We start from the raw sequence: 18,144 nt of genomic DNA, 5'->3' as shown, positions 1-18,144 counted from the left end.
TCTCTGGTTTAATTAAACTGGGGTCCCATTAATGAAAATAAGATCATTAAAGACCCCACAATTCTCTGCAGGCTAACAGTCATTAGCTAATGTGCACTGGGAACTGACAAAGTGAACAGAGCAGAAGTGTGGGAACGTTGGCTTTTGGGAAACACAATTATCTTATTAATTTTATTAGTGCTCTTGATCAAGTTATGTGACATTCAGCAAAACGCACTCTAAAATGGAAGCTTCAAGGTTTCCTCTTTTGCTCAAGGGAACATACTAGAAAGCATCCATAGGAAGCAACTACTTCTTTCTGTGGCAGCTTCACTGGGCTCTCAGTGTGTGCATTTATAATAAAAAACACAATTGGCATGAGTACTGTACAGTCAATTATAAGAGCACACAGTAATTTTCTCATGCAATTCAAAATCTCATCATGGGGAATCCACTTTTCAGACAGACACAAAAACAAATAGTTAAAATGAAGAAATATCTTCTGGCTTTTCCAAGATTAGAAAGTCTGCCCTTGGGCATTATTCATTAGCTGCACCTTTCAAATAAAATATCTTATACAGAGAAGACTAATTATAATTATATTCATTTATAGTAAGTTTCAAAGCCCACAAATGACAAAATTAGCAACTGCAAAGTATTTGTAGAAAGAGAACCACAAAGTTCAATATACAGTAGCCTCCTCCCATCCCCAGATGATACGTTCCAAGACCACCAATGGATGCTTGAAACTATGAATAATGCCAAACCACATATATACTGTTTTTTTCCTATACATACATACCTCTGATAAAGTTTAATTTATAAATTGGGCACAGTAAGAGATTAACAACAATAACTGATAATAAAATAGAACAATTATAATAATATACTGTAATAAAAGTTACATGAATATGTTTTCTCTCAAAATATCTTATTGTGCTGTACTCACCACTCTTATGATGATGTGAGATGATAAAATTTCTACATGATGAGATGAAGTGAGATGGATGATGTAGGCGTGTGACCTAGAGTTAGGCTACTACTGGCTTTCTGAGGATACATCACAAGGATGTGAACCACAGTTGACCACAGGTAACTGAAACCTCAGATAAAGGGAGACTACTCTATTTTCAAGTAATCTTAGCTGCCTTGCATGTGCAATGGGATTTATGTTAAGAGGAACAATCATAATCCTTATGGTTATAAAGGAATAGAAATTGGGATTCACAGGGCAGGAGAAGTTTGCTATTAGATGATGATTATTAATTTTCTGTATACATGACTCAAGCTGACTATTACTATCAATTGAGATCCCATTCATGGAATTTGCAAAATATATACTAATATCCTCTTCTACAAGGTAGGATCAAATATGGCCTATGAAAAAGTTTCTGTTTAATTATAATATTGAGTTAATGATGCAATTGACATTTACTCAAATTCCTCTTTAATCTCAGGCATTACATGTGTCCTTGAACTTTAAATTTAAAAAAGATACCAAAAAAATCTGGATATAGACTTGTGTTTTCATTTAAAGACATAATTAATTCTTAAAACATTAAGCCAGAGAGATAAAAGAAAAACGAGTATTCACAATTGCTCTTATATTTGATAGGCTTTACAGCTTAGTCATTACTGTTACTGAAAGCATTCACAGCCTATCAGATACAGATAGAGTGTTTGGTTATCAAAAAAAAAAAAACAAACCACTCTTACTCATTTCATTCTGTGGTGAATCTTCCATTAAGATTGATTTGTGACCTGAGGTGTTTACAGCAGCTGTCTGGTTAGTGAGATCTTTTTCATCCATTTATGTCTCTGTCTATCCCTGCCCCCCTTAAAGATAGTACCTATAAAAATACACTATTTCTCACTACCTGTGCCCTGTGCTACCAAAATGCCTTGCCTAAAGTTGGCAATTATGGAAGCAGGTGATAGGAACATGGGGGTTTATTACGTCTTCACTCCACTTTTCTGGAAGTTTGGAAATTTCATAATAAAGGGTTTAGGAATATAGTGTCTATTTACACATAGTCCCCTGACAAGGTTTAAACTGAAAAAGTTACAAAATAGGTCCTAATTCTCTAGGAATATACAATTTAGGACATGTAATGCTGATGATGATCGACATATAGAAAATATACCAATAATAAATAAATCCAGGATAAATAGAGAGTGAAACAGTCCATTTCTGTAACTCATTCATTTCATCATGCTAGCTCCTTTCTCTGGATTCTACTTTGACCTCTCTCAAACTTTGACCCTGCTCTTTTCCCCATCTGTTACCTGGGAATCAACAAGTCCTGCCTGTGTTTCTCCTGTAGCATCACTTAGGGTCATCACTGACATTATTTGCTCAGATGGCTGTAAAGACATCTGAGTTGTATTTCTTAATCTCTGGTTTTACCTGACTTAAAGATTCATCTTGAATCTTGGTGTCAAATTCATCTTCCTAAGAAGGGCATTACTGTGTTTCTCCTTTAGGACAGTAGGAGGAGAATACTCTTCAGGTATTCTTCTGACCCAGCCATTCAGCCTTCGGAGGCCATTCTTCATACTTACTAATCCCTCAGAAAACTCACCCATGCATTTTGCTATCTCCTTGTCTTTGCTTAGTCGTCTGCACCATCTTACACTTCCATAAGTCTTATATTTATTTATAATAAAAATTTATGCAAGTATTGATTGAATGCTTTCAGGACCTACTTCTTTGTCTGTAAGTGCCTTATTATGACCATCATTTCACTTTCCTCAGGATTACTTCCATGTGAGTGTCAGCTGAGCCACAGCTTTGTTTGGATGTGTGATCCAGTGGTTTTCAACCCAGGCTACACATCAGAATCACTGAAAACATTTAAATATCCATCCAAGGCCAATTAAGTCAGAATCTCTGGAGATGAATCACAGACATTAGGAAAAAAGAATTTTTTTTTACAGAAGTTATTTTTAAAATGTCCCAGATGATTCTAACAAACAGGAAGATGAGAACCACTCAGCTGAAGATTAGGTTTCTTTTTTTTTTTAAATTTTTAATGCTTTTTTTTTTTTTACCTTTGAGAGAGAGAGAGAGAGAGAGAGAGAGCGAGCGAGCATGAGCAGGGGAAGGGCAGAGAAAGAGAGGGAGACACAGAATCGGAAGCAGGCTCCAGGCTCTGAGCTGTCAGCACAGAGCCCGACCTGGGGCTCAAACCCACAAACCATGAGATCATGACCTGAGCTGAAGTTGGATTCAGCCGTTTTAGGCCAAGAAACAGCAATCCCCAAATATGAACGTGTACAAGCCCACAGAGAGTGGTTAGATAGAAAGTCACACATGGGGTATGAGACATGAAACTCTGGAGGAGGTTGGGCTAGGGGAGGTTGGCTTTGTGTGAGTTCCCGAGGGGTGTTTCATTTTGTCTTCTAAAATGGTGGGAAAGGGCATTAAAGGTCTTTAATCAAAGAGCAACAGGATCACATTTCTTTCTTTTTTTAAAAATTTTTTTTACATTTATTTATTTTTGAGAGACAGAGCACAAGTGGGGGAGGGGCAGAGAGAGAGGGAGACCCAGAATCCGAAGCAGGCTCCAGGCTCTGAGCTGTCAGTGCAGAGCCCAACGCGGGGCTTGAACCCACAAACCGCGAGATCATGATCTGAGCCGAAGTTGGACGCTCAACCGACTGAGCCACCCAGGCGACCCAGGATCACATTTCTATTTCTACAGTCAGAAAGATAATTCTGACAGCAACGTGGAGATTAACTGGGAGGCTAGGGCCATGGTGGGGACCAGATCAATGAAAGTAGCAACAGGATAGAGTAGGAGACAGATTGTTTAGGAGGGATAATTTGCTGGGCTTGGAAGCATACAGGAAAAGGAGAGGAATAACCAAGGATGTTTTGATTTGGTATGTAAAAACCGAGAAAGTATTTTAGTTGCTAAAGAGAAGTTTACAATGATTTATCACAGACACGGGTCGATGCTGGAGTGACTTAGTATTTAACTTCAAGCTATAAAGCATCATTGCAATGCTGTTTTTTTCCGTTTTGTTTTTTTGTTTACTTATTTTTTTTGGTCTTACAAATAAATATGCTTATAATTTAGGTGCCTGAGTGAATACCTGATTCTGCTGAATTCAGGGGATGACCTCCAAATTTTATTTCGGTTTGGCGGAGCTTAGTCATGTTTAGCAGCTGTGTGACTTGAGGAACATCTGTTGTCAGCTGGCAGCTTCGAGGAATAATGTCTGTAGGTTCATTGGTTGGAAAGGGAACCCCATATCCAGCTGAAAACAGAGGCAAACATTCATTTCCCAAATGTAAGTCATTTTTGCCAAATGGACATACCTTATAAATGAAACCAATTAAAGTAAAATATTTTTAGAGTATAGCTCTGAACGAGTTACATGACCTTACAGCCTTGGCTTTCTCATCTGTATATGAGTGTTGTAATTGCACTGCTTCCCTTCTAGGACTGTATGAAATATTAAATGAGATAAGGTGTATAACATACACAGCAGGTTCGGAGACTTGTGCAATAAATGAGAGAAATCACTGAATATATTTTACACTTATGTTTCAATACTAGAAATGTGACTCAAGAAAAGATCTAGTTAGGGGCACTCTGATGCAGATTTCTGGGAGTACGTTGGCTCATTCATATGAGATCAGTACATGTGATGACATAATTGAATAAGTACCTAGAGCCCCTATATGAATAAAGCAATTTTTTAAACTTTTTTATACTGAAATAATTTTAGATCTATGAAAGTTACAAAAATAGTAGAGTTTCTAATACTCTTTACCCAGCTTCCCCTAATGTTAACATCTTACCTTTTAATACTTTCAAAGAACAGTTTGTTATTATTAAAATAGTGTTTTTATTACTGTAATTTGTATTTCTAATGAGATTTGATATCATTCATATATACTTATGTGGATATGCAAATTTTCAGTTTAGTATATCTTCCGTTCATGTTCTTAACTCATTTAGGTATGAGAATATTATTTTCTTATTTATTTGTACATAGGACCTCTTTTATGGCAGAGATATTAAGTCTCATCATATGTAGCAAGCAGGAATTATAAATTGGTATTAGCATTCCAAAAGTAATTTTACTATATGTATAAAAGGCTTTAAAAATGTATGTGCCATTTTACTGAGTAGTTTTACTTTACAAATCTATTCTAAAGTAAAAGAACATCAGAAACCCAGATGAAGATCTATATAAATAGGTGTTTATAATTTCTGAAAAATAAACAACTTGAATTACCAGTAAAGAGCCACAAGAAATTCTATTTATGAAGATGGCTTAATGATAGGGAAAGACTTGTGATAGGAGGTTAAATGAAAATAATATATATAAAACTCTAACTCTACTGTAGAAAATCAATAAATAAAATGTGTGAATGGCAAAAAGGCTAAAATGAAATATACCAAAGTGTAAAATAACTTTTGATGGTTTAGCTTAAGTGTAGCTTTTATTTTCTTCTACATGAAAATGTCTATAGGTGTTTAATTTTTATAAGTAAAATTTCTAATTTTAGAATCTGGTGGAAAAAAATTGTGCATGTATATGTGAATGTAAGTAATAAGAAAAATTCAACCAAGCATCCCTTGAAAAACATCTTATGTAAGTATAAACTCTAACCACATTTATAAAGGCAAATGATGTTAGGTTTATATGCACCTAAGTCGTGGCAGTTTCCTAATTAGATACTAATGTTCTAATCTTGAAAAGGAAATGAATCATTTAACTAAAAACTTAAATACCCATCAACAATGTAATGTAATGTAATGTAATGTAATGTAATGTAATGTAATGTAATGTAATGGTTTCTAAGTGTCCTAATGCTCCAGTCATTAAAGATGCAGTAGATTTACAAATCTTACTTTTCAGGTGTTCTTTGTTGGTCCATTTCTTATTTGTCATCGACATTTAGAAAATCAATATAAAGTAGTTGAGTAAATAAACTCTCGAGATAGAAAACATTTGGAAAAGTAAATAAACTAACTCCAGATGTATATCTGACATATCATTCCAAACTCCTCTGAGGTAGAAAAAGGCAATTTCCACAACAATGCTCATATTGATAAACTAAGATTTTATACTAAAAGAGGTAGAGAAGGCTAAAAGGCCCTGAAATAAAATGCTGCATTCTCAGTCACATAATGACAAGTCATGGAAACTTGAGCTTGTGGGGACTGCGTGGATGGTATAGGGAACAATGCCGCACAAAGTTTGAAATGTATCTCAAACAAAATCTGAGTTTTCAACTAACGAGAAATAAGCAGCTAACCCCTGGGAATCAAAATTCGAAGACAGAGACTATTACAAAACTCCAGTCTGAATTTTACAGGAATGTGGTTGACATGCAAATCAGATTTCACAGTAAAATGCTGTGTCATCTCTCCTTTCTATGTACCTACTCTCCTTTGCACCCATGATTGTCTCACTACTTATTAGATTGTTCATCGAGGGAAACTGTGGGCAGTATAAAACCTGAAATAGAAGGCAAAATCAAAGAAAAACTATTGGTTTATTATTTTAAAATAAAGACTATTAATAAGCCCATTTACCAACTACTGACTCTCAAACTTTGTGGAGGAATACATGGAAAGGACCTTTAGTCTCATTTTTGTGAAACCAAACTATGAAAGAGCTTCCCGACCTGGGAGTTGGATGTTCTGATAGACTGGAGTGGAAGTTAACTCGGCTCCCCACCACCCAGCTCACCAATAAATACCCCTTCTCCATGTCCAATTTCTAGGTCACTTTATTTTTTTAGCATTCATGGCTTAATTAAAAAATATGAATTCTAAAAACAGCATAGATCCTACATACAAATTAAATAGTGCTAAACTGTGAGTACATAGAGGGCATGGTCTGCCTTCATTCATTCATTTACTCGTTTTATCATTTAGCAAATACTTATTGAGCCTCTCCTATGTGCCAGGAGCTTATCTAATGGCTGGGAATCTAGCCAGAATGACCCTGTCCCTGGTCTTCTTGGAAACTCACATCTAGTAGGGAATGTGAAATAAATTATACTATAAATAACAATTTAATTGTATTTTGTTAAATGTTCTGAAAGAAAAGTTCCAGGTGTTATGAAAGAGGTAATGGGTCTCAGGGAAAGTCTTTTCTAATAAGGAGACATTTAAGCTGAGTCATGTAAGATAAACAGAAAGTGGCCAGCTGAAGTAGATGGAGTGATCATTCAGGTGGAGGGAACACAGCATTTGAAGACTCTGAAGGCAGAAGGGCTGTAGTGCATTCTAGGAACTGAAAGAAAGACAATTCTGCCAAAGGATTCTTAGTGTGGGAGAGAGACCAATGAGAGAATCCCGATGGTGTATTACCATCTGGCTCAAAGGGGATGCTCAGTAAACGGTCATGATGAAAGCCCCTTAAAACAGCTGACCTAGATTACAAACAGCTGCCAAGTCCTCCACTTTTCATCTTTGGTTTTTCTTTGCTCGGCTATATCCTGAGAAGTATGCCATGCACACATTCTTTCGATACCCCATCTTTCTCCCCAGATGGCAGATAACAAATCAAGCTGGTAATCAGACACCAAGGGACCAGGGACTATCTGCATTGTTCTTCCAGACAAGTTGTATCTTCTGTAACAGACTGTGTATGGAAACATACAGACTGCTTGATTAACGTTGAAAAATGACACAAATTTTAAAGTACTTTTGCTAACAAATCTGAAGAAAACAATGTTGGCTGGAGGGGTCAGCTCAAAACGGCAAAACGGTACATGAAGGAGAAGACTATGAGAAAACTTACAGATCTGCTCATGCAGCATCAGAACACAACCAGATGGTGGGTTTTTTGCTGTCTTTTGCTCCCAGTATGAGTTAGAATGTTTGAGTGACTCTGTAGCCCTGTTCGGCTTTCTTTGGCCATAATGTCATCATAAAATGAATCATTCTATAGGTGTTGAATACCATTGATGAGGCTCTTAGCTAGCTTTAAAAATTAGTCATCAATTTTAATATATGTATAAAGCACTTTGTGCATTAAAAATCATCACCCCCATTTTATTGGGGGGGGAATGTCTTATAAAATCGTGACATTTACTTAATATTTTAATGTTTATTTATTTTGGGTGGGGGAGGATCAGAGAGAGAGGGAGAGAGATTCCCAAGCAAGCTCCAGGATGTCAGTGCAGAGCCTCATGCAGGGCTTGATCCCACCAACTGTGGGATCATGACCTGAGCTGAAATCAAGAGTCAGATGCTTAACTGACTGAGCCACCCAGGTGTCCCTAAAGTAGTTAAATTTATAGACGTATCAGTTTCTGAGTTCTCCTAATTCATATAATTTAAATAAAGATTAATAATAGTTCAGTGGTCTCAAGACTCAACCATATTCATCTTATTTATCTGAGAACAGCCTGTAGTACCTAGCACAGTGATTTTATATATAATCTCACCTCTCTGAAACACCAGTGGGAGCCAAGTAGAAACTACAAGTCTTTAACTGCCAAAATATTTGTCTTAAGTTTGTTTGGGCTGCTATAGAACAGAACACCACAGACTGGGCGTCTTAGAAACAGCAGAAATTTATTTCTCACAATTCTGGAGGCTGGGGAGTCCAAGATCAAGATACCAGCAGATTTGGCATCTGATCTGGGCCCTGTTCCTATTCCTGGTTCAGAGACTGTTGTTTTCCTACTCTTACCTCACATGGCAGAAGAGGCGAGGGAGCTCTCTCGGTCTCTTTTATAAGGGCACTAACCCTATTCATGAGGGCTCATGACCTAAACACTTCCCAAGGCCCCCACCTTCAAACACCATCACATTGGGGATTAAGTGTCAACATATGAATTTTAGGGGGACACAAACATTTAGTCCTTAACAATATTGCTACAAAGTCTGTTTAATTTTTATTTGTTCATTCACTCATTTGCCATGTAACTGTCAGATTTTCTCTGGGCATGGCAGAGGTTTGAATCCTGCCCTTATGGAGCTCATTGTATAATGCAGAAAGATATTAAGAAACAGTATAATATAGTGGTTAAAAGCACAGCTCTGAATCAAGGCATCCTGGGTTCACATTCTAGTTCTATCACCTATTAGCTGTGTGACTTTGGCGTGCTAGTTTACCTTGCTGTGCCCTGGTCTCCTTATCTGTAAAACATGGATTAAAAAAATAATGCTAAACTTATAGGGTTATTGTGATGATTAAGTAAGTTAGTGTATATAAGGGCCTAAGAACAGTGCCTGGTACATATAGAAGTGTTTATTTTCAATAACAAAGACTTATGTCAATTATTTCATTACAACGGACACAAAATCACCATGTCTTAGCATGTGGTTTTTATAATAAAAGGTCTTGATGTTTAAAGGGGTAAATAAGCCTTAAGTACACCAGACACTTGGCTATCCTGAAATGAATCATGCCCTTAGTTTTTTTGAAAATATTTTGTTGATGGGAAATACACATTAATATAAAATTAAGCATTTTAAAGTGAACAATTCATTGGCACACAGCCCATTTACAATGTTGTACAGCCACCACCTTTATATATATAGTTCCAAAAACACATTTTCATCATTGCAAAGTAAAATTCTTTACCCATTAGCCAGTTTCTCTCCATTCCCTCCAACCCCCATCCCTGGCAACCATTCTATATGGATTTATCTATTCCAGACATTTCATATAAGCAGAATCATACAATATGTGACTTTTTGTCTGTGTGTATGATACATACCATGTTTTGTTTATCCATTCATCTGCTGATGAACATTTGGGCTGTTTCTGCATTTTGGTCATTGTGAATAACAGTGCAGTGACTATGCATGTACATGTGTCTGTTTTCCATTCTTTTGGGTATATACATAGGAGTGGCACTGCAGGGTCATATGGTAATTCTGTATTTAACATTTTTAGGAACTGCCAAACTGTCTTCCATAGTAGGTGGATTCCAATTTCTCCACATCCTTGCCAACAGCTGTTTTCCATTAAAAATAAAAATTATAGCCATCCTAGTGAGTGTGAAGTAGTATCTCATTGTGGTTTTGATTTACATTTCCCTAATGACTAAAGATGTTAAGCAGTTATTCATGTTTGTCAACTATTTATATATCTTCTTTGGAGAAATACTACAGTAGCTAAGTCCTTTGACTATTTGTTAATTGGTTGTGTGTATTTATTATTGAGTTGTAAGAGTCCTGTCAGATATATGATTTGTTAATATATTCTCCCATCCTGTAGGTTGTCTTTTCAATTTCTTAATAATGCCTTTTGATACACAAAAGTTTTAAAATTTTAATGTCCAATTTATCTATTTTTAAAATTTTGTTGCTGTGCTTTAGGGTCAGTCATATCTAGGAATCCATTGCCAAATCTAAGGTCATAAAGATTAAGTTCTATTTTTTTTTCCTAAGAGTTTTATTTAGCTCTTAAATTGAGGTCATTGATCCGTTTGAGTTAATTTTTATATATGGTGTGAGGTAGGGGTCTATCCTCATTCTTTTGCATGCGGATATCTGTCCCAGAACCATTTGTTGAAAAGTCTCTTCTTTCCTAATTGAATGTTCTTGGCACTCCCATAAAGAAATCAGATGTATGGGTTCATTTCTAGACTCAATTCTATCCCATTAGTCTATATGTCCATTCTAAATGTACCAAACTGTTTTAATTGCTGCAATTCTTGAGGCAAGTTTTGAAATTGGGAAGTGTGAATCCTCCAACTTTGTTCTTCTTTTTCAATATTGTTTTTGGCTATTTGGGTCCCCTTGCAATTCCATATGAATTTGAGGATTGGCTTTTTCATTTCTGCAAAGAGGTCACTGAAATCTTAAGAGATTGCACTGAATCTCTAGATCTCTTTGGGTAATACCAGCATCTTAACAATATTGTCTTCCAATCCATGAACATAAGATGTCTTTCCATTTATTTAGGTATTCTCTAACTTCCTTTAGGAATGTTTTGTAGTTTTCAGTGAACAAGACTTTCATTTTCTTGGTAAAATTTATTCCTATGTATTTAATTATTTGGGATGAATATATAAATGAAATTGTTATCCTTAGAGTTTTTGAGATATGAAGTCCTATTAGAAATAATATATAAAATACCTACTTATATAATTGCTAATTTTTAAAAAAAATGTTTATTTTGGGGGGGGGAATGCGCACACATGAGCTGGGGAGGGGCAGAGAGCAAGGGAGAGAGAGAATCCTAAGCATGCTCCACGTTGTCAGTGCAGAACCTGATGTGGGGCTTGATCTCATGAACTGTGAGATCATAACCTGAGCCAAAATCAAGAGCAAGAGTCAGAAGCTTAAGTGATTGAGCCACCTAGGCACCCTTAACCTTTCATTTTGAGAGAGAGAGAGAGAGAGAGAGAGCACATGTGAGCAGGGGAGAGAATCTCAAGCAGGCTCCACACCTAGCATGGAGCCCGATGTGGGGCTTTATCCCACAACTCTGGGATCACGACCTGAGCTGAAATCATGAGTTGGGTGCTCAACCAACTGAGCCACCCAGTGTCCCTACAATTGATATTTTAATCAGAATAGTTCTGTGTCTTGATATATAGATATTCATAACCCATTTTTGTGGGATCTACTATTGGCTAGGCACCTCTGCTACACTGAGATCTTATGCCTTTTCTTGCCCTGGGGTGGTTTACTAGGCAAGGGCAATCTGAGTTCAATTCCACTGCAGGAAGGAGTGGGCATGCAGCCTTAAGCTGATGAAATCTGATAGGATGTGCACTCACCTGACCTGGAGATAGAGAGGCAGAGAAACTCTCAACAGTGTTAATTATTAAAAACACTAAACCATACCAGTTACTGAGGAAGGCAAACTTGTATACTGTTGAGGAAGGAACAGTCAGAGGCCTGGCCTAGAGTTCCACCTTCCTGACCTCAGCACAAGATACCTCATTTCCATGGGCCTTATTTTCCTCCTCTGTGTAATTAAGACATTGGATTAGATGATCTCTAAGGCCCTTCCCTGCTCAATGAGTCCATTATGGCAAGATGTCAGTATTTCTAGTGTTTTCTCTGGCCTTTGAAGGGATAATTTTCTTCACATTGCTTGACATTCAATAAAGGCTTATTGAATAAAGACAGTGACTGAATGAATAATTGAACAATTAGCCAACCTTTACTTCATTAATTCATCAGACATGTATGACAGATTACCAACACCAGGCCATGTGCTAGAGATAAAAATATGGAGACTTAACCTATGCCCTCAAGGGGCTCTCAGTCTGAAATTATACTTTTAATTATTCTATTCTTGCATTTTTCAACACAGAACACATGCCCAAGTGCTGATATCTTATTTTATTTTTTAAGTTTATTTATTTATTTTGAGAGTGAGCACATGCAAGTGAGGGAGAGGCAGAAAGAGAAGGGAGAGAGAATCACAAGCAGGCTCCATGCTGTCAGTGCAGAGCCCCATGCAGGGCTTCATCTCACAAACTGTGAGATCATGACCTGAACCAAAATTGAGAGTCAGAGGTTAAAGCAACTGAGCCACCCAGGCACTCCACTGTGATATTTTAGAAAGAACACTGAACTGGGTGTCAGAAGACCCATAAAGTCATCAGTGACAGAGTCTAAGTCCATGCCTAGTGGATAATCACTTGTTCTTTCCTCTCTCTTTTCTCTCCTCTTGTTCTTCTCTTACCTGTGTGTGTGTGTGTGTGTGTGTGTGTATGTATATATATATATTTTTTAATGCAGAATGATACAAGTTAATCAATAATTCAGTCATGCAAATGCTTAAAAATGCCAGTCCATGTCCCCTTGGGAACCATAAAAGTCATAAATTCATTTGAACCAGCATGCTTTACTACTTGTTCAGCATAAGCCATTCCTCCGGGCAAGTGAAAAACTGGTTAATTTCTTGTTTTAGGGTTCTAGTAATTCACTTTCTATTATATTGCACTGTGTAAACAGAGAACAGCAATGGAATCAGGCAACATTGCCTAGCATGGGTGAGTTTAAGAGGTTCTAGAGTGAAATGCAGCAGTTTAAATAAGCCAAGGACAACAAAGTACTGAGCTTAAGTAACATTTAATACAATATCTTTAAATAAAATCTCCGAATGGAATGTACAAAACAGGAAAAAGAGTTTCCTAAGATAAAAGTCTCAATACTATGACTAACAGATCTGTCTTTGAAGGAGAAAATCAACCCTCCCACTACTTTCAGTATGAAAGACAAAGGGACATCCATAACTTATCGAATACAGACATGTTTAACATGGCCGGTCACCAAATCGTGACATTCTTATTCCATGACATGTCTTGCCTTTTTTTTTTTTTTTTTAAGGAGGCTCCAGCCCAGTGTGGGGCCTGAACTCATGACCCGAGATCAAGATCTGAGCTGAGACCAAGAGTCAGATGCTCAACTGACTGGGCCACCCAGGCACCCTCCCCCTGCCCCCAGCTTTCTAAAATTTCCCCTCCCTTCCACCCTCCCAAGAAGGGCAGTACACTGTAGTAATTAGGAGTATATACTCGAGTCCTAATGACAGGCTTCAAAACCTGCCTTTAGTACTTAACAGTTGTGTGACACTGGGCACATTATCTGACTTCTCTGTGCTTAAGTTTCCCTATCTATAAAATGGGGATAATAGTAACATCCACTTCATAGAGTTGTTATGAGCATTAAGTTAAGTTCACATATAAAGTGTTTAGAACACCTACTGCTCTTATTAGCACCATAATCATCACTGCTATCACTTCTGCTGCCAACCTCCTTGGCCAGGGACACTCATTTTGCCCCATACTGCTATCCTTTCTCCTCTTTTATCAAATGTCTTCATAAGTATTCTTGTACTGTTTATGTTTCTAGTGTCTAAAATTACACAGTGAACTTTCAGGGAAGGAAATTTGCTCTACCTCTTTATGTCACACAAAACATGCAGCCTAGTAATAGAATATTATATTAAATCATTATTCCCACCCCTACCATGTACCATACTGAACTCCCTGTTCCTTGAACACATCAGATATATTCATGATACCCTGCCTTTATGCACATACACTCTTTCCTCTTTTAGAAATGCTTTCTTTTCTTGTTATCCATTTTCATTACCTGGGAAATTATTATTTTTCCTTCAGGATATATTTTGGAAATTTATTTCTCTAGGTGAGTATAGACCAAACACTGCTCTATGGATAGATACTGACCCATGAAGTCATTTTCACTGGTCTGTGGTGAAAATGTCAGCCTTTATTCTGAAATTAACACCTTCCTAATGTGTGTGTGTGTGTGTGTGTGTGTGTTTAAATGTCTTTTTAATTAATGAAATGATCAGAATAATTGTAGTTTTTCTTTTTTTGTTTGTTTTAATGCTCTGATTTGGCAAATTCAAAAGTTGGCAACCTTATGTCAGTCAATTTTTTCTTAACTTGGTAGGTCTGTGAAATCAAAGTGCCTCTCCAGGTGGCTTTCTCAAATAAGAGGTAAGTGCTCCAGACTCTCCTCCCACTGCTTGTTAAGCCCACTAGTTAAGTTTCTTCCAGGTATAACAATCTACATGTACATGTAAATCTTCCTGAGAGATCCCAAGCTCCTCAAAGCAGAGGCTGTGTCAACCCAGTGCCTGATTACAGGAGGCAGATAAATGTTTAGCATCTACACAATGAATCATAGTTTTTATCTTGTCACATACATTTTTATATTTTATTGGATCTTCACAACCACTTCATAATAATTAATGAGGAAACAATGCTCAGAGATGTTCAGAACTCACACAAAGCACAAAGTTGGTATATGATCACAGCAATGGACTGTGGGACCATTAACCTGTATCTTTGGCCTCTACAATACCAATTTAACTTCTCCAAGATGTACTTGGTTTACACACCTTATGCTTTCAGTGGGAATGTAATAGTATTTTGCTTAACCAAGGAACAATTATTATCCTCACTTTACTGATGCAGAACCTGAAGCATAGAGATTGGGTGAGCACTTGTACAAGGTTAAGTCCTGGCAGCTCAGTGAGGAATATGGGGTTATATTCCACAGCACCCTGAACCACAGCATGCCTCCCCAAGTCTATTTGGAACATTTGAGGCAATCTGAGATGCCACATTCATAAGGCTTTTTTTCAGTCCTTCTGAAAAACTAAAAGAAATCATGCCAATGTTTGTTCTTGGAATTTTTTTACAGATTACCCATTCATTTTAAAAACTGATTATAAAACAAAATATGTGTATATTGTTCAAAAATACAAATGGTACTACAAGATTATGAGACAAAGTCATCATTCCCTGATTGCTGCCCTCCCCCCTCACTCATCCCCCCAGGCTCGCAATGCAGAGGCAACTATTCTGAAGCCTCAGCAATAGCTTCTATCTTCTGGTACTTATTTGTTTATAAACAGTAGCCTCATATTGGCATTTCTGCACTTATGCTTTAGATAATATCTCTGACTTCCTATTTTGGAAAAAAAAAAAGATTTAGCACTGTTAAACTACCATACCACCTTCCTTCCCTCCCCACATCTTTCAAATAGGATTTTTCATAATTTTTGGATAACTTATTATTTAGTATGGTACATTATTAAGATTATGTACAAAAATTGTGCCAATAGGCAACTATTTTTAAGGCAAAAATCTAAAAGGTGGACAACACCAAATGCAGGCAAGGCAAGAGTTACTCTCATTCATTTCTGGTGGGAATACAAAATGGTATAGCCACTTTGGAAGACAGTTTGACAGTTTCTTAAAAACTAAACTTACTCTTACCCTATGAACTGGCAGTCATCCTCCTTAATATTTACCCAAATGGGTTGAAAATTTATGTTCATACAAAAACTTGCACAAGAATATAGCAGCTTCATTAATAATTGCCAAATTTTGGAAGCAACCAAGATGTCCTTTGGTAGGTTAATGGAAAAACAAACTGGTAATACAGACAAGAGAATATTATTCAGCATCAAAATGATATGAACTATCAACCCATGAAAAGACATGGAGGAACTTTTTAAAAAAAATGTTTATTTTTGAGAAAGAGAGAATGAACGAGCAGGAACGGGGGAGGGGCAGAGAGAGAGAGGAAGACAGGGGATACGAAGCAGGCTCTGCACTGACAGCAGAGAGCTTGATGTGGGCTTGAATCCACAAACTGCAAGATTATAACCTGAGCCAAAGTCAGATGCTCAACTGATTGAGCCACCGAGGCACCCCTGGAGGTTAAAAGGCATATTACTAAGTGAAAGAAATCAGTCCAAAAAGGCTATATGTTGCATGATTCCAACTATGTAACATTCTGGTGAAGGCAAAACTATGAAGACAATAAAAAGACCAATGGTTGCCAGGAATTAATAGGGAGGGAGGAGTGAGTGGGTGGAACCTAGAAGACAAGGGCAGTGAAACTATTCTGTATGATAGTATATTGTTAGATACATGTTATTATTCATTTGTCAAAACCCACTGAGTATACACCACTAAGAGGGAATGCTAATGTAAACTATGGACTTTGGGTGATAATAAAGTGTTTATGTAAGTTCATTAATTTTGGCAAATGTACCACTCTGGTATGAGTGGCTATAGCTGTGGAGACTCTGCATATGCGGGGGTAACGAGAACATAGAAATTCTTTGCGATTTGCATTCAATTTTGCTGTGAACCTAAAACTGCCCTTAAAAATAAAATGTTTTTTTTAAAAAGCTGTACACATTTAAGCCATGTAACATGCTATGATTACGTTTCTTTTCTTGTACAACTTTTTGTTTTCCTTAGGGTTGATCACTGTTTTATTTTGTGATAGATTTTTGTACACACCCCACATTAATTCTTCCCAAACTCCCTATTAGCACTATAAAATCAAATCAACTTTACTTTCCATGTTCAAACACATCATATTGTATCAGATATATTCTTTTCCTAGAGACTTTCTTCTTGAAAGCCTCCATTTTCCTGCTGAAATCTGGACTGTTTTCTAGATGTGCTGAACAAATGTCATCCTTTGAATTCCTTTAACCACAATTCTGAAAATTCTCTTTGCTTTTCTCTGAAATCTTGTTTCTTGGATCCCACATACTCCTTTTTCTTGATCTATTCCTTATATTTTATGGAGAATATCTTCCAGATCTTTTCTGACAAAGGATTTAAATAAATATAAATTTTTGAGACCTTGCATGTCAGCAAACACCTTTATTTTGCACTCAGTTAATTGTTAGACTGGATGGGTATAAAATTCTAAGTTGAAAGTAATTTTTCCTTATATTTTGAAGGTATGGTTTCAAGGTCTTCTACCATCTAATGTTGTTGTATGAAGTCAGACATTATTCTTATTCCTACTCCTTTGTATGCAACTTCAATTTAAAAAAAATTCTGGAAGCTTTAATAATCTTTTCTTTTTTTCCCTCCTATTCTGAAATTACACAATGGTGACTCTTTTCTTCTTTCTTTTTCTTTTTCTGTTTTTGATGAGCTATGTCAATCTGAAAACACCTGACCTTTAATTTTGGGAAATCTTCCTATATATCATCCCTCCTGTTTCCTTTAGTCTCTCACTTAGAATCCTATCATTCTGTTGATGGGTCTCTTGGACTAACTTCTAATATTCTTAACATTTGGATCTTATTTTCAGTCTTTCGGGCTTCTTAAAAAATTTTTTTTTATTCTAAATCTTTGAAGAAAGACAATACAATACAATCTCAAAATAGCTATATAGTTTCTGTGTCAAAATGTCCAGTATACACTCAAAACTTACTAGACATATTAGGATACAAGAACAAGAGAAAAACAGACAACAAAAACAGACCCACAGGACAGACAGACATTGGAATTGTGAGCCATGCCTTTTAAAATAACTTTGCTTAATATATTTGAGAAATTAAATAATGAGATGGAGAATTTCAGCTAAGGAATGGAAACTATAAAAAAAATCTAATGGAAATTCTAGAAACAAAAAAATATAATAACTGAAATTAAGAATGCCAAAGTATGTGTTCATTTATCTTCTTGACAAATATCTAAAGAAATGCCTATCTAGAAGCTGCAAGAGAAATGTAGAATGATTCTAGCAGCACTATTCAAAATGCCTAATATGGACAAATAAATTGTGGTACATTCACACGATGCCATACTATGTACAGTAATTAAATTAGCAATATAGGTGAATCTCACAAACACATTTTACACAAACACATTAAAATACATGTTAAAGAATGTATATTTGGAAAGAATATATACTATAT

The 18,144-nt window shown here is 36.4% G+C and overlaps 1 protein-coding gene across 22 annotated transcripts in view; it reads right to left on the bottom strand.

Moving 5' to 3' along the window:
* CFAP20DC (CFAP20 domain containing) overlaps positions 1–18,144 on the bottom strand; it is a 230,910-nt gene that overhangs the window by 102,891 nt on the left and 109,875 nt on the right. For all 22 annotated transcript variants that reach the window (XR_008297101.1, XM_053219152.1, XM_027039111.2 and 19 more), the window contains one exon: positions 4,078–4,242. Coding sequence is in view for 21 of the 22 variants with exons in the window: in XM_053219152.1 (XP_053075127.1) it covers positions 4,078–4,242 (165 nt within the window). In the remaining variant the exon portion in view is untranslated. The remainder of the gene's footprint in view (positions 1–4,077; positions 4,243–18,144) is intronic.

This window comes from Acinonyx jubatus, chromosome A2 (assembly GCF_027475565.1).
Source record: "Acinonyx jubatus isolate Ajub_Pintada_27869175 chromosome A2, VMU_Ajub_asm_v1.0, whole genome shotgun sequence".
NCBI lineage: Eukaryota > Metazoa > Chordata > Mammalia > Carnivora > Felidae > Acinonyx > Acinonyx jubatus.
The sequence above is the reverse complement of the archived record's forward strand: the minus strand, read 5'-3'. Positions and strand labels throughout refer to the sequence as shown.